This window comes from Sphaeramia orbicularis, chromosome 15 (genome assembly GCF_902148855.1).
Source record: "Sphaeramia orbicularis chromosome 15, fSphaOr1.1, whole genome shotgun sequence".
Classification (NCBI taxonomy): domain Eukaryota; kingdom Metazoa; phylum Chordata; class Actinopteri; order Kurtiformes; family Apogonidae; genus Sphaeramia; species Sphaeramia orbicularis.
This window is the reverse complement of record NC_043971.1, coordinates 21,242,157-21,268,968: the sequence shown is the minus strand read 5'-3', so window position 1 is coordinate 21,268,968 and position 26,812 is coordinate 21,242,157. Positions and strand designations below refer to the sequence as shown.

At 34.7% G+C, this 26,812-nt stretch overlaps 1 protein-coding gene across 1 annotated transcript in view; it reads left to right on the top strand.

The window, feature by feature from the left end:
• eys (eyes shut homolog) overlaps window positions 1-26,812 on the top strand; it is a 348,044-nt gene that overhangs the window by 231,343 nt on the left and 89,889 nt on the right. Inside the window, 1 exon segment of the mRNA XM_030156655.1 lies at window positions 6,792-6,968. Within this exon segment, the coding sequence (XP_030012515.1) occupies window positions 6,792-6,968 (177 nt within the window).

Genomic DNA, 26,812 nt, shown 5'->3' with positions numbered 1-26,812 from the left:
TCTTCAGTTTCCTTTGTTTCTGATATAATAACCCTCCAATTTAATCTGAGTTTTTATAAACATCCACATGGTCGGTGAATTAAATAAAGAAAAATACATCCATTTCACTGAAATAATGCAAAATACAGAGGATAGTATTATAATAAATGGAAATAAATTCTGTAAGAATGATTAAGTACAGAGAAACATTATCTTACTTTCTCTTAACCCATAAAGACCCAAACATCCACCATCGAATAAAACAGTCTGCTGATTTAAACTGTTTAATACCTGTTAATCCACTAATCCTATCAATACACACAAATAATTGGTTTAAAAAGCAGTTTGTCATCTTTTTATGGTCATCAGGTATGACCCATTTGGATGTTCAGAGGCTCCATAGTTACCGTGGAAACACCGTCATCTTCTACAACATTGATTCACCAGTAAAACCCATGGAGTTGGATCAATGAATGGAGACACTTGGTTTATGTTCAATTAATAAGATATTTTACAGAAAAAGTCACTTTTTCTTCAGTTTCCTTTGTTTCTGATATAATAACCCCCAACTTTAATCTGAGTTTTTATGAACATCTACATGGTCAGTGAATTAAATATTGAAAAATACATGATTTTCACTGAAAGACTTCAAAATACAGAGGACAATATTATAATAAATAGAGATAAATCCCTTAAGAACAATTAAGTAAAGAGAAATATTATCTTACTTTCTGTTAACCCATAAAGACCCAAACATCCACCGTCGAACAAAACAATCTGCTGATGTAACTGTTTAATACCTGTGAATCCATTAATCCTATCAATACATGCAAATAATTGGTGTAAAAAGCAGTTTGTCATCTTTTCATGGTCATCAGATATGACCCATTTGCACGTTCAGAGGTTCCGTTATTACCATCATCTTCTACAACATTGATTCACCAGTAAAACCCATGGAGTTTGATAAAAGACAGTGGATGGAGGCATATTCAGTTAATGAAATATTTTACTGAAAAAGTCAGTTTTTCTTCAGGTTTCTTTGTTTCTGATACAATAACCCTTAACTTTAATCTGAGTTTTTATGAACATCTACACGGTCAGTGAATTAAATAAAGAAAAATACATGAATTTCACTGAAAGAATGCAAAATGCAGAGGATAATATTATTATAAATGCAATTAATCCGTTAAGAACTATTAAGTAAACTAAAAATTAATTATTTATTATTTATTTAATTATTAAGTAAACTATTAAGTAAACATCCATTTCGGAAGTGCCATAAAAGTAGCACTGGGTCTTTATGGGTTAAATAACTATTCAGCAAATTAAGTGTGTGAATGACCTAAATATCCTGAATACCACCAGTACCATGTAGAATGTCAACACATTATGAAGTTTATTGTTTCAAGCTCAAAAATGCTTCAAAGTAATGGAACATACAATCATTTTGTGACAAACTGAGGTTAGATTTGCAATATACTACATTATGCTTGTCAGCAATTTTGCTACAGGGAGAAAAATACCTGATATTATTTAAATCAGATAAATTCAATGTTGTCGGGGGTTTTGAGTCAATATAGCCATTAACAACATGTCACACAAGCCTTTTTTTGTTGTTGTATAAATTGTAAGTGATCACAGTTTAATTGGCTTTTAATACCTGAAAGAAAAGATTTGTTGTAGTCCACACTGATGCAAAGCTGAAACACCTCAGACTGATGATCCCATATTCTAGAATTAATATCTTGGGAGGAAACATTCATGGAAACATTAGATCAAATAATGATCAAATGATGGACGACATTCTAAAAACATACGATCAAATGGGTTGTATAATGTCGTTTTTTTCCACCTGCACCATTATCTTTTTTTCTCCACCTAATTATTGTTTCAATAAATTATCTCTGAAATGGAAGCCGTTACCAATGGTGCTTCAACTCAAACATTTATTTATTAATATATTGACTTACTTTGATTTAATTGGTTCTCATTTAGTCATTTGAGAACCAGGTCTCATTTACAATTAATATGATGAGCAATTATTGTTGTTTCCTGCAGCGAGAAACTGTCACAACTCACAAACACAAGAGACAGTGTTTGGAACATTTTAGAACCATTTCAAGACAAACTGAGGGAGTTTGTTACTTGGGTTTATTCTTTATTGTGTTTGATGTTCATAAAATTTACCTATTTACCAAATATTATCCTCAGGTGGGAATACACAGTAGAAGGTGTTAGTGTTTGTGCCATTGCAAATGCTTGAATGTTATTATTTTTTTCTCCAAAGAATGTGAGATAATGGTTATATTACCTTTAGATTTATTTTATTTTTTTGTATTGTATTGTGTTTTGTTTTATTGTATTGTATTGTATTGTATTTTTACCATGTCCTGTTCAGCAATTTGGCCTCCAATATAAGTGTGCTGGTGCCATGAGTTGCTTGATAGTTTTGATCTAATAGGGTTTTGAACCTTAGATCAATTCCCCCTATTGGTTGGATTTAATTCTTTTATTACTGTATGGCAGGGGTGTCAAACTCATTTTAGTTCAGGGGCCACATTCACCTAAATTTGATCTGAAGTGGGCCGAACCAGGAAAATAATAACATAATAATATAGAAATTATGTTAACTCCAAACTTTTCTCTATGTTTTAGAGTGAAAAAAGTTAATTTACACTATGAAAAGGTGTACATCTACAAACTATCCTTTCAAACAATGTGAATAACATGAACAAACTGAAAAAATAAAAGTAATTTTAACAATATTCTGCCTCAGTTTATCATTTACCCATTTACATTATAATATAAAAAATACACCAAACCTTTAATAACAGGCAGAATCTTATTAAAATTGTACTTATGTCTCTTAAGACATTTTAAGTTGTTCATATTTGTTCAGGTTATTTACATTTTTTGCAAAATTATACTTTGTTTTAGTGTAAATACATGAAAATATTTACATTTACAAAGAGAAAAATTTGGAGTTGTCATTATTTATTTGTTATTTTGATTGTATTTTACAAGTCCCGCCCACTTGAGATTGAATTGGTCAGAATGTGGAACCTGAACTAAAAGGATTAACATCTGAGTGTAATTTTGCATTTCACAAATTCATCCCAAGGGCCGGACTGGACCCTTTGGTGGGCCGGATTTGGCCCCCAGGCCGCATGTTTGATACCTGTGCTGTATGGATTTTAGCTTTAGATTTAAATGACTCTGCATATTCAGAATAAGGATAGGTCCAGTGATTTTCTGTAGAAGTAAGTCAGAAATGCAAGATTTCAGCTTTGAGGGCACTGTTGGCCTGTGTATATTATATATTTATCATATTCCTTATTGCTTTTCAGTCTGTTGGAAATGTCATTCATCATTCTCAGAACTGTTTTAAGAATCCTTTTGAACATCAAAAAGCCAAATGCCATCGGAGGATATTCGTTTTACACTTACACAGAAACTGCTCTCTGAATAGTATGTGTGTGTGAGTATAGGGTATGCATGCTGTACATTATAAGGTTTCAACTGAGAATAAACTGCAGTTTTCTTTGAGAGCTGGACTCCGAAGGTACAATCCCCTGAGCTGAGGCCAGGCTGGCCTACTTTGAATCGACTGTCATGCACCTGAACAGCGAGCTATCCACCAGGTGTACAGTGTCCTTTGTGCAAAAGCCGACAGATCATCACCGGCTTGTGGAGTTGATGACCTGAGCGGGTACCTTGTCCACTTCTCCTTAAAGTCATACCCCTTTGTCATCCAGCGGGAAATAACACACTAGCCCATACTGTAAATTTGACAGGGTCCTGCTGACTCTGCCACACAAGCAAAGACTCAGCGCTGTGAGAATCAGCCAATTCAGGCATATCTGTTTACTAACAAAACCACTGTAGGGCATTATTTTTACCACATACTGTATGTCATGTCTGATTTAGCATTCATATATACAGGGTGTCCCCAGAAAAATGTAATACACACTTTAAATAATTGTAAAGTAGGTGTTTATTAAAATTCTTGTAATTTTCAAAATATAATACGGCTAAAATTTGCTTAGAGGTCTTATTTATGTCTTTGTGCATAAGAAATCAATATAAGTGAATCCCCAAAGGAACTTTGTGTTGGTAAATGCAAGTTCTGCAAATTTACAGGATTTCAGTTCTGTTGCAAACTCTATCTCATTGGGGTTTTTTGTTTTGTTTTTACTGGACAATGACAATAAAAATTCTATTCTATTCTATTCTATTCTATTCTATTTTCAAACAGAAACAAGCTAATAATAATTAATCAGTCACCCATGGAAGTTTGCTGTTAACTTCATTAGAAACTCAGTAACGATTGAACCAAACCTTTATATCAAAGTAATAAATACCAAAATCAATAAATAAACATGTGGATAAATGAAAATAAGTCTCCGAGTTGTTAACAATAAATCAGCAACTGAACATCAAACTAATTATTAAAAATCTAGACAACTTTGGATGCAATTCCTTAAATATTAATATAATTTAAATTATCTTTGGTACTATTACTATTACTGATATGATCCACCAATGCTTGTGCTAATGTCCAGTTAAACCGACTAATCGATCTACAAGTAGGAAATAAAAGAAAACATTCCTGAGTTACTTCAAACTGCAAAATTCCAATGCATAGATGTTTATATCAGCTAAAATTTGTTTAGAGGTCTTATTTCTGTCTTTGTGCATAAGAAATCACTATAAGTGAATCCCCAAAGGAACTTTGTGTTGGTAAATGCAAGTTATGCAAATTTACAGGATTTCAGTTCTGTTGCAACATGTTGATGGTCATATGAACTATGTTTTCAGCTCAAAAATGTCCAGTTTCATCACAATTAATGCTACATTTTCATGTCACAAATGGCCAAGTTATGTTTGAACTGAATTTACCTGAAAAACAAATATTCTATTCTTTTAGATTCCCCAATTTTTCTTACAAGATTATATACTACATATCACATGTTTTATTTTTACAGGTTCAATATGGAGTATGGTGCAGATCCATCCTGCTTATGTTACGCCAATACATACATTAAGAATGTCACACGTCACCTTTTAAATCAACAGTTTTCTAATAATAAGCATTTTTATAAAGAAATAACAATTCTATATTGTTATTTACTCTTTAGTATGATGATAAACTATACAATAAAAAATTCTGATCCTAGTTTTTGTACAGGGATCATTTGTGGAAACGGTGACATGGCTGCCGAGCATCAGTATGATGGGATCTGTAACAACCATGTCACATCCGTCCACTGCCACATTTTGTGTTTTTGTGTCAGCTGTTATTGTTTTAGATCCACAATACTAACATTTATGAATAAGAGGAGAATTAGCAATAGTAAGTATATAAGTTTATTACTAATAAAGTACTGGTACTGACCAGATCATCATGGGTAATGTCACGTCCGTCCACCAGCAAAAGTTTTCACATACACGTGCTATTCAAAATCCAATATTTGTGAAAATATAGCTTCCACTGTCAAATAATATCAGTAGTCTGTGCACAAATGTATTAACATTATTTCAACACAGTTCTATGCATTTCTTACAACTTTTTTTTTGACAAAAATGGCCACTGATTTGACCCCCTAAGTAAATTTTAGCCGAAACATCATTTTGTTTTGTCACCGCCTGTTCTCAAACTGACATCCGTTCTGGTCCAGACACTGCTGACAACGCAAAGCAATGGAATCGCACACATCACAAAACAATTCCCTTTGTATTTGTGTGCATTCACATTCAATGGCTGCTCTCAATTCAGCGACTGTTGCTGGTCTCATAGTGTAGACTTTGTCTTTTAGGTATCCCTATAAAAAAAAATCTAGTGATGTGAGGTCTGGTGAGCACGAAGCAAGGTTATTATCGTTAACGAAAACTAACGAAATGACGAAAACTAGAATTGTAAAAGCATTTTTGTGAATTGAAATAAATAAAAACTATAATTAAAAGAAAAAAAACGATAACTAACGGAAACTGTATTGTGTGTTGACAAAACTAACTAAAATGTATAAAAATTCTGGATAAAATTCCCTTCGTTTTCGTCTTTGTCAATATCGGATTGATATAAAATTGATTTATTTCCCTCAAGCAGTTTTAGCTGCTGGCACCATATGATATTTAACTGTCTGTCACTTCTTGTCACTTGTCGTTTATCATCTTCTCGTCCTCACTCTACCTGGAAACATGGAGACTAAAGTTGGGAGAAAACAGCAGAGTCTTGTCTGGGATTTATTTGAATTTGACAGTGAAGAAGATAAAAGACATAAAGAAACTAAAACTAAACTAAAACTAAGCATGAAGAAAATAACGAAAACTAATAAAAACTAGCAAACCTGCTCTAAAAACTAATTAAAACTAACTGAATTAGAGAAAAAAAAGTCAAAACTAAATAAAACTAAACTAATAAAAAAAATCCAAAACTATTTTAACTTTGTAACAGAGGGTATTCAACGAAGCCCCTCCGTCCAATCCACCTGTTTGGCCAGTTCACCAGCGCTCACACCACTGGACTCCCAGTGTCTGGACCAGAACGGACATCAGTTTGAGAACCGGCGGTGACAAAACAATAAAATGATGTTTGTAAATTCTATTACATTTTGAAAATTAAATGAATTTTAATTGTAATAAACACCTACTTTACAATTATTTAAAGTGTGTATACATTTTTTTGGGACACGCTGTATAAGTGGTTGGATTATATTTGCAAGTAAAAACATCCTCTTTGGAACATCATACTTAAACTGATCTTTTTATGACTTTATTTTATCAGTATGTGTGTGTTTGTTTTTTATTTCCAGACGCCACAGTATATATCCCAGCGTTTGATGGCACATCTTATTTGGAGCTGCCGCCTCTTGCATCCATTCTCCAGTCCTCTGGTGCTGGCAATAATCTACCTGCTGCTGTCAAGGACACTAGTGTTGTTTTCCATTTGACAGTGAAAACAAGATCTACGCAGGGCACCATCCTTTTCAGTGAGTACAGTTTCTTATTAATGCAAACATCACATTGCACACTGGAGGCGTACACGCATAGATAAAGCTTGGTGAAACGCTCATATACATACAGATATGCATTGAATATCTGGTCATTTTTCCACATGTCCTTGCAAGAGCACAAAAGGCTGTTTCTTTCAAAGTGAGCAATACATGTTTGTGGGTGCTTTAAATAATGACGTTTTTAATGAGTAATCCAGTATGTTGCTGCAGTGGTGGTATAGTTGTGTAGATGTAGATAAATGTGCATATATTGTCTAGAGTAAGTTTGTGTAAAGCCAGGGTGCGATTTGTTGGGGGGGGTCAACCCACCCCTCTGGTTATTACATCCCTACTTCTGCTCAATGAATTTCATCCTCAGGGGGGACAACCAACCAACTGAAATAACAGGCAGGTTGTGACAGTTTTCTTACACCTACAGGGTGGGGAAGCAAAATTTACAATAATAACTTTATTTATATAGCACCTTTTAAAACAAAGTTTACAAAGTGCTTTGACAAACAAATAAAGGGCACAACAGCAGGATACAAGATGTAAATAAAAACACTAAAAACACTAAAATAGAAGCAACATAATAGGAGAGATGTGTACAACAATGCAGAAACAAGACACTTCAAATAGATTAAATGAATCGGAATAAGGAGGGCAGGGGTAGTGTAACATGATGCTGTTAAATCAATGCAGAAGTAGAGGCGTGAGATAAAACAACATCATGTATGAGAATATAAACCAACAATCAAACAGGATAAGGTTCAAATTAAAAAAATTAAAAAATTAAAAATTAAAAGGGACAAACATCACATAAAAGCAAGTCTATAAACGTGTGTTTTAAGAAGTGACTTAAAAGATGCCACTGATTCCGCAAGCCTTATTTCCTCGGGCAGGCTGTTCCAAAGTCAAGGGGCCCTGATGGAAAAGGCCCGGTCACCCTTAGATTTAAGCCTCGACTTTGGAACAGCCACAATGTGGATTTAGTTGTTTTTTCTCAGCAGGCACTACGTCAATTGTTTTGAAACCAAACATATACTGATGTCATAATCATACCTAACACTATTATCCATACCTTTTCGGAAACTTTTGCCCATATGAGTAATCAGGAAAGCAAATGTCAAAGAGTGTGTGATTTGCTGAATGCACTCGACACACCAAAGGAGATTTCAAAAATAGTTGGAGTGTCCATAAAGACTGTTTATAATGGAAAGAAGAGAATGACTATGAGCAAAACTATTACGAGAAAGTCTGGAAGTGGAGGAAGCAACAAAAAAACGTACCAAAGCTTTTATTAAAGCTCTCAAATCCAAAATCCTAAAGGATCCAACCAAATCCATGAGAAAAATGGCAATTGAACTTGAGGTAGACAACAAGACCGTTAGAAATGCAGTAAAATATGATTTGAAGTTAAAATCTTACACAAGAACACCAAAACACTTGTTGACAACAGCAACAAATCCAACTTCAGCAATTTTTGGGAATCATGTTTATGGCCGCCTTCTAGCCCAGATCTAAACCCTCTGGATTCTGCTATTTGGGGCGTTTTAGAACATGCTACCAATAGAACATCACACAGCAATGTCGACTTTCTTAAAGATACTATTAAAGAAGAATGGGAGAAGTTGTCACCTGAATATTTGAGGAACACTTGCACAAGTTTCAGGAAGCGTGGGAAGGCAGTTATTGAGAAAGAAGGAGGACACATAGAATAAAAACATTTTTTATTATGTCAATTTTCTTGTGGCAAATAAATTCTCATGACTTTCAATAAACTAATTGGTCATACACTGTCTTTCAATCCCTGCCTCAAAATATTGTAAATTTTGCTTCCCCACTCTGTATATCCTACATTACTGGCATTAACTTTCACCTGAACCGAACTGTGGGCAGTCTCAGAATTCACAACCGTCCCCATGCACTGGGGCGCTGTGAAGAAGGGGTAAATATGACTAAGTCACGGAGCCCAGCATTTGTGTGTCCAGTGGATACAGGTTAGAAGTTGTGAAGATTTCATGTAAGAGCCACTGTATAAGAGAGGAATAGAACTTGGGAGTTGGACACTGAAAGTATGTAATGTTTCGTTTCACACCAGCGTTAGTTACATTTGTTATGGACTGCACCCCCATGTATATAACAGCCGACTAAGGCCCCCCCCCCAGCTCTGACAAAAAAAAATAGCAAAAAAAACAAAAACTCCCCCTCACTCTGTGTCACAGTTATAATAGTTTTGGATTTTTCATTATAGTTTAGTTTTATTTAGTTTTGACTTTTTTTCCCTCTAATTCAGTTAGTTTTAATTAGTTTTTAGAGCAGGTTTGCTAGTTTTTATTAGTTTCCGTTATTTTCTAAATGCCTAGTTTTAGTTTAGTTTTAATATCTTTTATCTTCTTCACCGTCAAATTCAAATAAATCCCAGACAGGACTCTGCTGCTTTCTCCCAATTTTAGTCTCCATGTTTCCAGGTAGAGTGGGGACGAGAAGACGATTAAACGACAAGTGACAAGAAGTGACGGACCGTTAAATATCAAATGGTGCCAGCAGCTAAAATTGCTTGAGGGAAATAAATCGATTTTATATCAATCCGACATTGACAAAGACAAAAACGAAGGGAATTTTATCCGGAATTTTTATACGTTTTAGTTAGTTTTGTAAACACACAATACAGTTTCAGTTAGTTATCATTGTTTTCTTTTAATTATAGTTTTAATTTATTTCAGTTAATGAAAATGTTTTTACAATTCTAGTTTTTGTCATTTCGTTAGTTTTTGTTAACGATAATAACCTTGCTCTGTGTAAAGTAGTACTGCATTGAATATACCAAATGAACTGGTATTCTGGTTTTAATTGGCCTTACCATGTGGATTGCTCTGTGCTCTCATATTGTAACATAAGTAAAACAAGAAATGTGACTGTTAATCTGAAAATTACATAATACTGTTTGCCACTTGAAATGCAACAGTGTGCTGAACACAGTGTATTGAGTGTGGGCGTCCTATTAACTGTGTATACCCTTCAGTCACAACTGTCACAACTTTATAATACAGTAATTAATTATGCATAATTTACTCTCTTTTCAATTTGATGAACATACTGTAGTAACAATCCACCTATGCAAAGAAAAGGTCTTGCAACCAAGAGTCAATATTTATTATTATTCACATGCTCCAGATTTTGATGACCTTTGTGCAAATATTGACACACCGGGAAACATATACGATGTGGTCATTGTGAGGGTCACATTTATTAACATTTACGGTGTCTGGAGGCATTACATGTTTCTCTGTATCCCCTCAGAAACCTGTGGGTCACTGGGAAATAAATGCAGTTTTTTTTTCTCTCTGCAGAAAAATCATATTTTTACAAGAAAATAAATGTGTGTATGAAAACACTGGGTTCATACTGACTGTCTGGTCATGTTATGAAAAAGGGGCATTTTCTTGACTGATTACTTGTGCTTTTCTTATCGTACATCTCGTCACAAGCCTCATTGCTCTCAAACTAATGCCTTTCGATCTCTCATAAAACAGATATAGTGAGTGCAGTGTGTGCTTTGTATATCAGCTGCTGATTTTATTAAGACTGGAAAATATAATATTATTTCCAGATGATAGAAAGTAGGATTTTTGGTAACAAACACTATACCATTGTAGAAAAGTAAGAAAGCCCTAAGTGAAACCCTAAACTGATCTCAGTGCAATAACATATTCTCAACACAGAGGGCATTGACGCAAGAGAATTAGTACATGTGGTGCTTTGACATATATATATATATATATATATATATATATTTTTTTTTTTTTTTTTTTTTTTTTTTTTTAAACGAAACAATGTTTAATATTGATAACTGCTAATGAAGAAAAGTCATTCAGGTGCATGTCAATACTAGGACTAATTTTTATTGGAGAATGAAATGTGAGGCAAGGGGTATTGTTTTTGGTTCGGTTTGTTTCTTTGTTTCTTTGTTAGCACTCTATCAGCAAAACTATTGGCTGAATTCATACCAAATTTGGTTCGTAGATTGCCAGTGACCCCGAATAGATCTCCTTACATTTTGGGAAAAGCAGGTCAAAGTTAATGTTTTTTTTTATGAATTTTTAAAATCCTTGTTTTTCCCCATTTACTTATAATGGGCAAAAGTTCAAATGTCTGTAACTGCAAAACTATTGGCTGAATTCATACCAAATTTGGTTTATATATTGCCAATGACCCAGAATAGATGTCATTACATTTTGGGAAAAGTAGGTCAAAGTTTCAATTTTCTATGAATTGTTGAAAATCTTTTTTTTTTTTTTTTTTTCCCCATTTACTTATAATGGGCGAAATTTCATGTTTCTGTAGCAGCAAAACTATTGGTTGAATTCATACCAGATTGACTTTATAGATTGCCAGTGACTTAGAATAGATGTCATTACATTTTGGGATTAGTAAGTCAAAGTTCAAATTTTTTATGAATTTTTAAAATCTTTTTCTTATCATGGGTTAAATATGTGTGTGGGGTGGGGTTTACTGTGCCTGGCACCACTTGTTTATATTGTAGTGCACAGGTGTCAAACATGCGGCCCGGGGGCCAAAATCAGCCCGCCAAAGGATCCAATCTGGCCCCTGGGATGAATTTGTGAAATGCAAAAATTATATTAAAATGTTAACAATCATTTTAGTTCAGGTTCCACACTCAGACCAATTCAATCTCAGGTGGGTCAGCCTATAAATACTCACAACTCCAATTTTTTCTTTGTAAATGTATATGTTTTCATATATTTACACTAAAACAAAGTATAATATTGCAAAAATATCTGAATATCCTGAACAAATATGAACAACCTGAAATGTCTTAAGAGAAGTAGGTGCAATTTGAATAATATTCCACCTGTTACTAAATGTTTTGTGTATTTGTAGATCCACTGTGATCTGTAAGTTATAATGTACATGTGTAAATGATAAATTGAAGCATTATATTATTAAAATCACACATTTTTTTCAGTTTGTTCATATTATTCACATTGTTTGAAAGGATAGTTTATAAATCCAAGCATTTTCATAATGTAATTTTACTTTTTTCATTCTAAAACATAGAGAAAAGTTTGGAGTTGACATCATTTATATATTTTTATATTATATTTTAACTGGTTCGGCCCATTTAAGATCAAATTTAGCTGAATGTGGCCCCTGAACTAAAATGAGTTTGACACCCCTGTTGTAGTGGATATTGCCAGCTCATGTCATTGTTTCTATTTTATTTTTTATGTTATTCAGGCAAAGCTTTTAACTATAAGCAAAATATTCTGATATAAAACACCACCATGCACTTTGAGGAATGAAGGGAAAGTGATGCACATGGTTCTGCAGAGAGGTGCTAGACTAGCCTTTTGTCGACAGCTGTGAGCTATTGCCTTCTGTTTTGTTATGTTGTGGCTGATGATCCCAGCTATAACCTAAAAGCGAACAAAGGAATTCTCATAAGAAGGCGAGAGCCGGTTGTTCACGAGGGAAGAGAGGACTGGGTTGACCCTTTACATCAACCGCAACATTGTGCGTCCGGCTCGTGCCAGCTCTTTTGTTCCCACACCTGCACACACATACACACTCTCTTTTGTTATGGAGGGAGATTTGGATAGGTAGGCCAGACAGACACTGAGTAGCCCCTTTATAACAATAGAGCATTGTTTTGGGAGAAGAGGAGTCTGTAGATTTTTTTCTCATTTTTTAGGAGGTTGAGAAAGCTGAGCAATGAGAACCTAGTTTCCTTTATCCAGCTTGTGTGTATTCTGTCTGTTGAAATGCATACATTAGGTACAAAGGAGCTGAAGTAGCTAATTCAAAAATGCAGATGTTGTAGGTCCTCTGCAAGATGCTGGCTCCAAAAAACTCCTTTCTCAAACTTCCAAGTCAACCAGCTATAACCACAATGCTTTGTTTGGTTATCACTGCGATTAATTATACTCCAGCCCAGCATGACAACCTAGTATTCATCTTTCTGATGTAACCCAAATCAACCCTTATCCGTGATAAAATCAGCACATTTATGGCCTTTCATTTACTTATGTAAAACATTGCACTACATTGCAGGAAGCAGGAATTCTTTAATCAATATTTTGGCTTTTTTTCTTGGTTCCAAAATTGCATTAAAATCCCTAATTAGAGATTTTAATGACATGTCCTTGCAGTGCAAATAATCCTCATCATGAATATATCAGTGTGGAGAATTGAACTAAACAAAAACAGAATGCAGTGGTTTGCAAATCTCATAAAGGTAGGCAGAGGCAGAGGAGTGTGTTCAGCTCCAGGTTGCTGTCTCCGACCTCCTCCACAAACAGGGGGGGTCTCTGTCGCAGTCATGATCACATTAGGGCTGATCCAATGTGACTGTAGAACATCTAAGCACCTTATGTAGTTTGACTACACCTACCTGTCAAACCACCCTAGATCACTTAAATCACTGTTTTCACTTTAAATCTTTGTGCCCTGAAATGTGTAAATACTGTACATTAACAGTACATTTTATTTTTCTACAGATTTTTAAATTAGAAGTCTTTGTTTACAGTATTGTAAAAGAAGTTATCTACAGGGTGTATATAAAAAAAAAAAACTATACATTTTGAAAAATTACCCCTAGTTCCGCATTTGATAATTTTTGGAATTTTCTATTATGGGCGTCAGTAGGTAGGGGATTGTTGGATATTTGTTCAAATTTACAGACCCAGGTTTTCATGCATGATTGAGTGGGGGCAAATTGCGCAATCCAAGTTAAAACTGGTTTGCACAAAGTAGCGGTGGGATTTAAATCCAATCAAAGGTCATGGGAGGGGACAATGGGCATCCATTTTGTTCAGTTTTAATTTGGATTGCGCAATTTGCCCCTGCTCACTCATGCATGAAAACCTGGGTCGGTAAATTTGGACAAATATCCACCAATTCCCTACCTACTGACGTCCACAAAAGAAAATTCCAAAAATTATCAAATGTGGAACTGGGGGTAATTTTTCAAAATGTATAGTTTTTTTGTTTTTTTATACACCCAGTAGAGTAGGTTCTTTAGCAAGCTTTTTTTTAAAGTATATACAAACCTTATGCAGCATTCCAGGCAACCCGTAACTCGTGTTTTTCCAACCTTCTACCGGTGAAAATGCACTGCAATGACAGTCAAACCTGTGACTTCCCACTCGTTAACTCGTACTAGATCGATGTACTCCCAGTTCTGAGCTCTGACATCACGTAGCCCATTAAACAACAATGGCGGCCCCCATTGATGCAGTGTTCATGCAAATTGTTTATTAAAACAAGGTATTGCTCTGACATTATTTATCTACAGATGTTCTGCATAATCAGCAGCTGCTCTAGTGTTAGCTAGTTTTCAGTCCATTGAGTGCAAGAATAAATTAATACCAAATACGTATCCAAATGTACAAATAACATAACATAAAAGGTGTAACAGCTTCTCTTGCCTTATGCAGCGTTTTTTTCTCCTCTGTTTCCAAGCACGGAACAATCACCTTTGGTGATAGAAATGATTGTAAATTAGCATAACGTACGATCCACCATGCTGCTTTGTTTACATCTAGCTACCACAATTCCTTGCGCTCAAACAGTTTGAACTGGGATGTTACAAAGTCATGAGTAGGGATGGGAATCAAGAACCAGTTCTTTTTGAGAATCGGGTCCCAGTAGCTCGATTCATAGAGGAATTAGTAAAGTGTGTTTAGTTTCACTTTTACTGTGTGCCCCCCCCCCCCCCCCCCCAAAAAAAAACCGAGCCCAGTGTCATCTGTTATTATTATTTGTACACACTGTATATGTTTTATTTTCTGTGCAGAGATGTTTGAACCCGTTTGTACTCTTTTATTCCCTCACCCAATGAGAATCAATAAGAGAATCGATAAGGAATCGGATCGATAAGCAAAATCGATAATGGAATTGTAATTGTTAAATTCTTATCGATTCCCATCCTTAGTCGTGAGTTGTGGTTTGAAGTGGTGACTTACAGGCTCAAAAACTGGCCTGTAACGCTGCATTAATGTCAACCTGGTTACTAACCTGTTTTGGTCTGTCTGTTTTTTGTCTTCCTGTGCTGTATGTAAAGCTGCTGAATACTTGACTTTCCCTCGGGATTAATAAAGTATCTAGCTAGCTCGCTGAATCCATATTTTATTCATATTAGGACATAGAAAACATATCAGATATGTAAAGTGAGAATATGTATCATTTAGCTGAGAAAATAAGACACAAACACATGTCAGAAAAGTTGTGATAGGGGCAACAAAAGGCTGGAAAAATAAATGGTGATAAAATAAGCAGCTGGAGAAACATTAGGTTAATTGGCAAAAGGTCTGTAACATGATTGAGTATAAAAAGAGCATCTTAAAGAGGAAGAGTGTCTCAATAGTAAATATAGATTCATCAAACCATGCAAAGGACAAGGCTGAAAATATGCCTGCTGCGGAAAATTATTGTCTATAAACACAGTCCACCACGCCATCCACAAATACAGGTTAAAGCTCTATCATATAAAGAACAAGCCATTTGTGAACATTATTCAGAAGTATCGCCACCTTCTGTGAGCCAAAGTTAATTTAAAATGGACTGAGGCAAAGTGGAAAATTGTTCTATGGTCAGAGGAATCGAAATGTGAAAGTCTTTTTGGAAACTAACCAACCACCTCTGGACTAAAAAGCAGAGGCATCATCCAAGTTTTTATCAGCTCTCAGTTCAAAACCCTGCATCTGTGATGGTATGGGGGTGCATCAGTGCCTATGCACATCTGGAAAGTCACCTTCAATACTGAAAATTTTGGGGGGGTACATATCGGTAGTCTCATATCAAAAAAGCCTAAGTCATATTTTTGGCCCAATTGTTATATCTAAGTACTTTATTCTTCTAACACTGCTGCTTCATTTTATGCAGATATCACAATTTGACCAAAAAATGTGACTCAGGATATTATGCTCTGAGGCTAATGATATGCTCCCATCCATATGATGTCTTTTTCCGGGTCTTGTATATTTCATAAACACAATGTTAAACCACATACTGCATCTGTTACAACAGCCTGGCTCGTGTATTAGCTGGTCTGCCTGCAGTTCAGACCCTTCGCCAAAGGAACATACTTGGTAGATTGTGAAATGAAAATGAAAACAAAGAAGACCCTGGACTGTTGAGCAGTTGGAATCCTATATCATGCAAGAATAAGACTCCAGTCACTTGGCTCCTTCTTCCCAGACATTTATAGGTTGTTGTTTAAAGAAGTTAAAATGCTACACGGTGGTAAACATGGCCCTATTAACTGATATGGTGCATTTTCCCATTTTAAGCATTTGATCGATTTTCTATGTTCTACTGAGAATAAAATAAAAGTTTATGACCTCCTTACCCCCCCCCCCCCCCCCCCCCCCCCCCCCGAAGGTGAGGCAAGGGGTATTGTTTTTGGTTCAGTTTGTTTCTTTGTTTAATTTTTTAATTTACTTTTTTTTTTCCCATTTACTTATAATGGACAAAATTTCAGATTTCCGTAGCAGCCAAACTATTGGTTGAATTCATACCAAACTGGGTTTATAGATTGCCAGTGACCCAGAATAGATCTGATTACATTTTGAGAGAAGTAGGTCAAAGTTCAAATTTTTTCATAAATTTTTATAATCTATTTTTTCCCATTTACTTATAATGGCCAAAATTTCAAATGTCTTTTGCATCAAAACTGTTGGTTGAATTCATACCAAATTGGGTTTATAGATTCCCAGTGACCTAGAATAGATGTGATTACATTTTGAGAAAAGTAGGTCAGAGTTAAAAATTTTTTAGGAATTTTTCAAATCTTTTTTTTTTTTTCATTTACTTATAAAGGGGGGAAATTTCACATGTCGGTAGCCGCAAAACTATTGGTTGAATTCATACCAAATTGGGTTTATAGACTGACAGTGACCCAGAACAGATGTGGTTACATTTTGGGAAAGTAGGTCAAACTTAAAATGTTTTGAGAATTTTTAAAATCTTTTTTCTTCTCCCATTTACTTATAATGGGCAAAATTTCAAATGTCTATAAAAACATACATTTTCTTTCAGTGTACTTCAGACTTGACACATATATAGAGGCAATTGTTATGCTGACATCAGCACACACATAGACATGATGACATCAGCTGGATCAATAGCAAAGTAAGCTACAATATGTGCAAGGGGCGAGGTTTGTTGTGCCTGGCACCACTTGTTTCATTCTATTTTTCTTTACATTTTTTACATCACCTAAGTGTTTTTGGTGTATTCATTCAGAGTTGCATGGTGATTCATTCTTTAGTGTACTTAAGTACTGTGACTACAATTTACAAGTGCGGGTCATAGAAGGAAAGGATGTTTTTCTAATCTTTGTTTTTTTGTATTGTTGATTCTGTACTGTAATTGGCCACCACTTACTTTACCTTTGTGTAGTGCACGTGTAAAAGAGGGGTTTATCAGTTTTCTCTGTCATCATGGAGCCTGAGGAAGAATCACCATGGCACTTTACCAAGCAGATGACAGGGAATGGCTACAGTGGGAAAAAAACTTGGATTTCCTTGTGCAGTATGAAAGCCAAGAGTGTATATTATCTTGGCAAACACAAACCTAACACCTGTTAAATGTATAAAAAAAAAATGGGAAGAATCTCAAGGAGTCTCACAAAGTTCACTTTCTCTGTGACTTTTTTGTTTTATGTGTGATGTTTGTACAAAATAATTCAAAGTACTTGTGTTGTTGTGTTGCCGTAGGCTAGTTCTTCCACTGCCATTGAGAGGTAGTCTGCAAAGTTAAGATCTCACAGTATTTTCCCTAACACTGTAATTAGTGGAATTAATATGCTTAACAACTGATGCTATGACCATTTACAGTTTTAATGTTGCGCAGAGTCTTAGTTGGGAAAGAAAAAAAATAAAATTCTCCTCCATTCCCCAGAGTATTCTTTTAACTTTAGTTTTTGTGCTGACATTGGCCTCCCGTGACGACTGCGGAGTGTTCCAGCAAAGACTTAAATCTGTGTATTTAAGAAGCTATTAATTAGCCACTTTTCAGATCCTAATAACATTCTAAATTAGTGTTCTTTTAAAGGTTGGTGCATTCAAAAGGTCAAATGACTGCTAATCGTCAAAAGCAGAGACAACGATACAATACATTTTAAGACAAATACACAAAATACAGTCTTAATTAGTCCAGTTGGAAATCTGCCCGGTTTTATCTGTTGTTGTAAATGAAATAACAAAGGTGGTTTTCCATTTATATATATATATATATATATATATATATATATATATATATATATATATATATATATATACATATACAGGGTGGGGAAGCAAAATTTACAATATTTTGAGGCAGGGATTGAAAGACAGTGTATGACCAATTAGTTTACTGAAAGTCATGAGAATTTATTTGCCACGAGAAAATTTACATGATAGAAAATGTTTTTATTCTATGTGTCCTTCTTTCTCAATAACTGCCTTCACACACTTCCTGAAACTTGCGCAAGTGTTCCTCAAATATTTGGGTGACAACTTCTCCCATTCTTCTTTAATAGTATCTTCCAGACTTTCTCGTAATAGTTTTGCTCATAGTCATTCTCTTCTTTCCATTATAAACAGTCTTTATGGACACTCCAACTATTTTTGAAATCTCCTTTGGTGTGACGAGTGCATTCAGCAAATCACACACTCGTTGACGTTTGCTTTCCTGATTACTCATATGAGCAGAAGTTTCTGAAAAGGTATGGATAATAGTGTTAGGTATGATTATGACATCAATATATGTTTGGTTTCAAAACAATTGACGTAGTGCCTACTGAGAAAAAACAACTAAATGTTCATTGTACATTTTGCTTCCCCACCCTATGTGTGTGTGTATATATATATATATATATATATATATATATATATATATATATATACAATCATTATGTGTCAGTGTGTGTACGACTGTGTGTTTGCACTGGGGTATTGATAATTTGTCTTGGAGCTGAATGGTGCCGTTTGGAAAGTTTTTGAGACATTATTCAGAAAATATTTGGAACTGTCAGATGATGGGTTTTAGAGCGGAGTTGCAAAATAATTGCAAAGCAGTGCTTTGGTAAGCTTTCCCAAATTGAAATAATGCTTTTGGGGGGATGTTTTTGTCAAAATTGCACTTCCCATGACAAAAATGAATACATCTGCAGGAAGTGTAGGTGTATATTTTCCAGTCACGTTTTACCACTAGAAACTCTTTGTTACTTGATTGATGATACTTCTCAATTGGAAAAAGCCACACACCTTTTATGAAAGACTTTGCATTTGTAAACAATCCAAGCTTGTTCCATTTATGCTGTTTCTTATCAGGATTCTTTCTCATCCTACAGACTGAGCACCACGAAGGACAAACAACAGGATGAGAAATTAGAATTGCACTTCTTTAATAGAATGTTTTATTGTAAATAAACAGTAAAAATGCTGTGCAAAGGGTTTAGATCACAAGCAGGGTTGTTGTTTTAGCAAGAGTATAATGATAATGTTATTATGTACATACACATTTCTCTGTCTCAGCGGCAAGATGCAGCTGAAATGAAGAACACCATTAAAAAAAACAGACTGAAGTATCCAGTATTTAGTGTGACCTTCCATTGTACTTAACATGTCTTGAACTGTTCTACACAGACATTGTATGATTTACTGAACTAATCATTCAGCACATGCCCAATGGTTTTGTTTGTTTTTTATTTGGGCTAATTTTTGTCATTAGATACTGACTGTTTGCTGTAGAAGCCATGTAGTTTATATTTTCGGGGAGTTTGTCTTGTTTTAAACCTTCCATTGGATATTAACTGCTGTGATAAATGTTTCAGATGCTTTAAGTCAAACTAATTCATTGAGAAGATTCTCATTTCTTTAACTACCATCAGTTTGATAGAGAGCATAAAGATTAGACTGTGTTTCAATGGAAAAGGGTCGTGTGGTCTAATGAGTCCAGACTGACCCTGTTCCAGAGTAATGGGCATATCAGGTTGAGAAGAGAGGCAGATGAAGCGATTACCCATCATGCCTAGTGCCTACAGTCCAAGCCTGTGGGGGCAGTGATATGATCTGGGGTTTCTTCAGTTGATCAGGTCTAGGTTCAGAAACATTATTTGTCTAAAAATGAGGTCAGCTGACTAAATGAATACCCAGCCAAATGACCAGAATTGAACATCAGTGAATTTTTTTCTTTGCTGATGACACTGGCATATTCCAAAATGACAATACCAGGACTATTACCCTGCCGCCCGAAGGGGGGGCAAGGAGTATTGTTTTTGGTTTGTTTATTTTGTTGGTTTGTTTGTTGGTTTGTTTGTTTGTTAACACTCCAGCAGCAAATTATTGGTTGAATTCATACCAAATTTGGTTTATACATTGCCAGTGACCCAGAGTAGATCTGATTACATTTTGGGAACAGTAGGTCAAAGTTAAAATTTTTTTATGAATTTTTAAAATCTTTTTGTTTTCCCTTTTACTTATAATGGGCGAAATTTCAAATGCTTGTAGCAGCAAAACTATCAGTTGAATTCATACCAAATTGGATTTCTAGATTGCCAGTGACCCAGGATACATGTCATTACATTTTGGGAAAAGTAGGTCAAAGTTAAAATTTTCTATGAATTTTTAAAATCTTTTTTCTTCTCCATTAACATATCATGGCCAACATTTCAAATGTCTATGAAAACATCAATTTTGTTTGTTTATTTGTTTATTTATTTATTTATTTAATAGGGACAGTGCATATTAATGAACATCTACAACAATTGCAGCTGTAAATATGCCAGATTTGCAATGCTAATTTCCATCTGTAGTCCCCAGGCAGGTGACAGGAAAGACAGATGACAAAAAGGCAAAATATCGTAAAAGACATCAAAAAAAGACAGTAGACAAGAATGCAAAACATCATAACAACACACGGAACAATACAGTGAGGATGATCTACTGATGGTCACAGGCTTGGTTTTCTTCATCCAATGTTTAAGTTTAATGTTTAAGTTAATGTTTATGTTTCAACGTACTTCTAACTTGGCACATATGTAGAGGCAATTAATATACTGATATCATGATAGACATGATGACATCAGCTGGACTGATGCCAAAATATGTGCGAGGGGCGGGGTTTGTTGTGCCTGGCACCACCTGTTTAGGCTGTAATTGGTTCACGGGGCGTTAGACATTAGAGTCCAGAGAAGGCTTTATGCACACAAATTGTTAGCAAAAAATGAGTGCAACTCTGGCCACAAACAATATGTTGTGACATTTATTGTAATGTTGGATAAGCATTGACTTAAAGAACGCTGAAGCAAATGCGTCCTGTAATCCGTTCAACAAAACATTGTATGTCAGATCTTTTTGGGGGGCTGTGCAGTGTATAATTCTATAATAAACTGCTTTTTGTATTGCAAATGTTGCTCTGAAAGATAGAATTACTTTATAAAAAAAAAAAAAAAAATTACCCAGTGGGGACATTTGTTCTCTACATGTGACTTTAACCATCATCCTCATTCAGGAATAGATTATTAATTTAAAAAAACCTGAAGTTATGAGATGTGACATGCAGAAATCATTACACCTCCCGCCTGTCATATTAGTCGCCTTTTCTATTGACTGCCACCAGCTCTGGTCACAGTCTTTAATCACTGCTTGTCTAAGCCTTCACAGATTCAATCTTTAGATAAGTTTTGAAAATACTGACTGCTGTGACAATATGGTGCCAGCATTCCTTCATGTTTAACCACCTTTTACCACTACAGGACTAACAGAATCATGTTTATTGCCATTTAAGGTTCTTTCTTTCTTTTTTTTTTTATCCTTTTTGCACTTTCCTTTTGATTAATGTTTTATTCTCTATGATTTTAATGTAATTTTATGTGTTTCTGTGCCTTTGTAAAGCACTTTGAATTGCCTTGTGTATGAATGGTTCTATACAAATAAATTTGCCTTGCTTAAGTAAACAGGGTTCACATTACTAGGAGTTTGCTTCAGTGGTTTGGTGCATACATAGAACATGGAGTAGGGAAGAAGCATGCAGTAAAAAAATAAAATAAAACAAGTGGTGCCAGGCATAACAAACCCCGCCCCTTGCACGTATTGTAGCTTATTTTGGCATCGATCCATCTGATGTCATTATATCTATACGTGTGATAACGTCAGCATAGACATCGACAGCATGGAAAATTTTGCCCATTATAAGTAAAGGGTAAGAAAATAAAAAGATTTTTTAAAAATTCCTTAAAAAATTGAACTTGTTTTACTTTTCCAAACATGTAATCACATCTATTCTGGGTCACTGGCAATCCATAAACCCAATTTGGTATGAATTCAACCAATAGTTTTGCTGCTACAGACATTTGAAATTTTGTCCATTAGAAGTAAATGGGGGAAAAAAAAGATTTAAAAAATTCATAAAAAATTGAAACTTTGTCTTACTTTTCCAAAATGTAATCACATGTATTCTGTGTCACTGGCAATCCATTAACCCAATTTGATATGTATTCAATCTATGGTTTTGCTGATACAGACATTTGAAATTTTGCCCATTATAAGTAAATGGGGACAAAAAAAAATGTTTAATTCATACAAAATTTTAACTTTGACCTACTGTTCCCAAAATGGAATCAGATCTGTTGTCAGTCATTGACAATCTATAAACCCAATCTGATATGAATTCAACCAATGGTTTTACTGCTAGAATGTTAACAAACAAAGAAACAAACAAACCAAACCAAAAACAATACCCCTTGCCTCGCCTTCAGGGGGGTGGGGTAAGATAGATAGATAGATAGATAGATAGATAGATAGATAGATAGATAGATAGATAGATAGATAGATAGATAGATAGATAGATAGATAGATAGATAGATAGATAGATAGATAGATAGATAGATAGATAGATAGATAGATAGATAGATAGATAGATAGATAGATAGATAAGATAAGATAAGATAAGATAAGATAGATAGATAGATAGATAGATAGTAGGGATGTAACGATTACCGGTATAATGATGAACCACGGTAAAATTCCCAGTGGTTAGTATTACCGTTTAAATTCAGATTATCATGATAACCGTGTTTTATTACCGCACTTTGAAAACAGAGAGAGAGAGAGACCTCTGTTCTGTCTATCTATCTATCTATCTATCTATCTCTGGAAAAAAAAACTAAAACAACTCAAACTTGATATGGAAAATGGTCAAACAATAGCCATAAGGTGACATCTTTAATGAACATTTGTACGTTTAATGTTTACATGGTAATATTTGAATGTTTCTGCCAACAAAGTACATTGTACTGTCATTTTATTTTTTTATTTTTTTATTTATTTTTTTTAAATACAACTTTATCAAATTATTTCAGGGTTTGTATAAGTACTTTTTGACCATTTTGAGCACAATTTCAACAGTACCGCGATAATAATGATAACCGTGATAATTTTGGTCACAATAACTGTGATATGAAATTTTCCTGTCGTTACATCCTAGATAGATAGATAGATGGATAGATAGATAGATAGATAGATAGATAGATAGATAGATAGATAGATAGATAGATAGATAGATAGATAGATAGATAGATAGATAGATAGATAGATAGATAGATAGATAGATAGTAGGGATGTAACGATTACCGGTATAATGATAAACCGCAGTAAAATTCACAGTGGTTAGTATTACCGTTTAAATTCTAATTATCATGATAACCGTGTTTTATTACCACACTTTGAAAACAGAGAAAGAGAGAAAGACCTCTGTTAGTTTTTTCTATCTATCTCTCTATCTCTCTATCTATCTATCTATCTATCTATCTATCTATCTATCTATCTATCTATCTATCTATCTATCTATCTATCTATCTCTGGAAAAGAAACTAAAACAACTCAAACTTGATATGGAAAATGGTCAAACAATAGCCATAAGGTGACATCTTTAATGAACATTTGTATGTTTAATGTTTACATGGTAATATTTGAATGTTTCTGCCAACAAAGTACATTGTGCTGTCCTTTTTTTTTGTTTGTTTGTTTTTTTTAAATACAACTTTATCAAATTATTTCAGGGTTTGTATAAGTACTTTTTGACCATTTTGAGCACAATTTCAACAGTACCGCAATAATAATGATAACCGTGATAATTTTGGTCACAATAACTGTGATATGAAATTTTCCTGTCGTTACATCCTAGATAGATAGATAGATAGATAGATAGATAGATAGATAGATAGATAGATAGATAGATAGATAGATAGATAGATAGATAGATTTACTCTATTAATCCCCAAGGGAAATTCAAAATTCAAAATACAAAATACGGTCACCACTCCACAAAAACAGTCATCCACATTATCGATAAATAAATAAATAAATGCAGAGTATAAGTAGCTAAGAATGAGTTAGATTAAAAAGAAAGTAGAATTAAAAGACAAAATGTATAAAGATAAACAAATAAGATAGAGTTATATGATTCTGTTGGGTTTCTGTAAATTGGCTCAGAGTCTGGTTTTGACCAACTCTATAATGTAAAGTGTCGTGAGATAACTTGTTGGGATTTGGCGCTGTATAAATAAAATTTGATTGATCGATTGATTTGATTGGTTTTCCCCTGTAAGTCGCTTGGGAAAAAAGCATCTGCCAAATGCAAATGCATGAATATTATAGTGGACTATGAAATTCTGCAAAATATACAATGTACAATACACAATGTGGACAAAACCAGTGGGTTTGAGTGAGGTATAATGGTTTATGGTTCTGTGCAAATAGTGGAAGTAATTAACAGTGCAATCATGTTCAGCAGGAGGATACATTTATAATGCAGTGTATTTGGTGTTGGTGTTATAAGAGTTCAGGAGTTTAACAGCAGTTCCTGTGGTGTGAGGTTCTGGTCTGAATGGATCGTAGCCTCCTGCCTGAGGGAAGTGATTGGAAAGTGAAAGTAGTTTGAAAATATGATACTGTAAGTAACAAAACACTCACAAGGAGATCTTTTTTTCATATTTTAGCTAAAACAATGTATATACTGATATGTATTGTCAATAATATTTATAGACTCTGTGTAGCAGTGTGTGGAAGTCAAAAAGCAGCTAGGGAGCTTTGTCATGTAGAGAGATGAATGTTCAGAAAGCATATATAGAGGGCACATTGCCTTTTATGTAGTAATGCTTCCTGGCTTATAGTGCACCATCTTTTTCACATCAGAGGATAGGAACTGAAAAGAAAACTCCAGAGATCAAACAGACAAAGTTAATCAGAAGAGAAGCAAAAGACATGCATTGAGGTACTGCGGATCTCTTCTCCAGACCTGCTCCTTATTCTCCGCTCCCCTTTTTACACCTCTCCCTGAAGCAAACACGTGAGTCTCCCCCTGGACTTCAATTGTCAGCTCAAGAAGAGAAATACGAGGAGGTGGGTGAGAGAGGGAGAACGCAATAAAGAGAGAGGGGGGGGAAGAGAGGGAGCAAAGGAGAAAACAGGTGACAGGCACTGACAAAAGGACGAATGCTCTGTTAGGCTTGGTGCAGAGTAACAGGGCCATGGGGACACCACAAAACAATATCCTTACAGAAGAAAAATAGAAAAATAAAACATGGGCCAGCATTGACATCTATAGTAAATAATGCAGCATTTGTCAACCAATGAGTTATGGTGCTAAGTGGAAGCAATGTCTTTGAGAGGGGACAAAGGCTCATTGTTGCAGGAGGAAGTTGCATCCGTATGGTTTTTGCTTGTAGCGGTGAAAATGACTTCAGTGACATTTATTAACTGTGGAGAGTCTCGAGTGAATCTATATTTTGGCAGTAATGTAGATGATGATGATGTGCCTAGAATAATTAAATGTTTTACTTGTTGTTCTCCTGTCATAACTTGCTTGATAGACTTTATGAGTCCTTTGTAGAACTTTTATATAGTTTTTTTTTTTTTTATCTTGTATCAACCCAGGAAATGCAAGGATAGGCTTTAATATTGTAACCTTTGAAGCATTTGAAAGATAGTTTCCTAGTATATGTCTAATAACTGCACATCCATGGCCGCCATCAATTCACACCAGTAAAGAAACAGCAATGTCAAGAGTTGCACACTTTAATCTCTCCTACATCGTGCTGCTTGAATTAAAAAGGTGCTAGGGCCATATACCTTTACTGAACATGAGCATGAAATGAAAGTATTAAACATTTCATCTCAACATATTTTTGATCTTGTTACAGTTCAGATTTGCCCTTCTCTCAAATAAGAAACATGTGAATTCTGACCAACAGTTCGAGGCAATTGTAATATTTATGCAATATCTATACATTTGATACATAAGTGCTTCTAAAACCAGGACAGAGGGGCTAAAAATTCAAAACAGATGTGGACTAATGTTATGAAGCAAGTTTGGAAGTACTTTGGTCTATTTAAAAGAATATTTACTGAGATAAAAGAAAAACTATTTTTCAGATAAAACACATTTTTATATTATTTTTATACAAAAATTTGCATGTAACACGGTAAAAAGGACACGAAAATTACGCACTACTATTTTTTTTTAATCTCTCTTTATTCTCTCGCAGGTACATTTTGGGAATTGAACAAATTATGCAAGGCGGAGTGTTCCACAAAAATAACTACTGTTGCAAAATCACTGGTGATTTATATATGTTCAAATGGGCAGATTCAGATTCAGACTATTTTATTAATCCTCGAAGGGCAATTCAGTTCACAGTTACCCTGCCTTATTGGACATCCAAACAATTAGGGACAAAAAAGCAAATCCAAAACATTCATAGCAGCATATGACAGCCACATACATACACATTCACCTGTCAGTAGCCATAGAATCGCAACTGGACAATA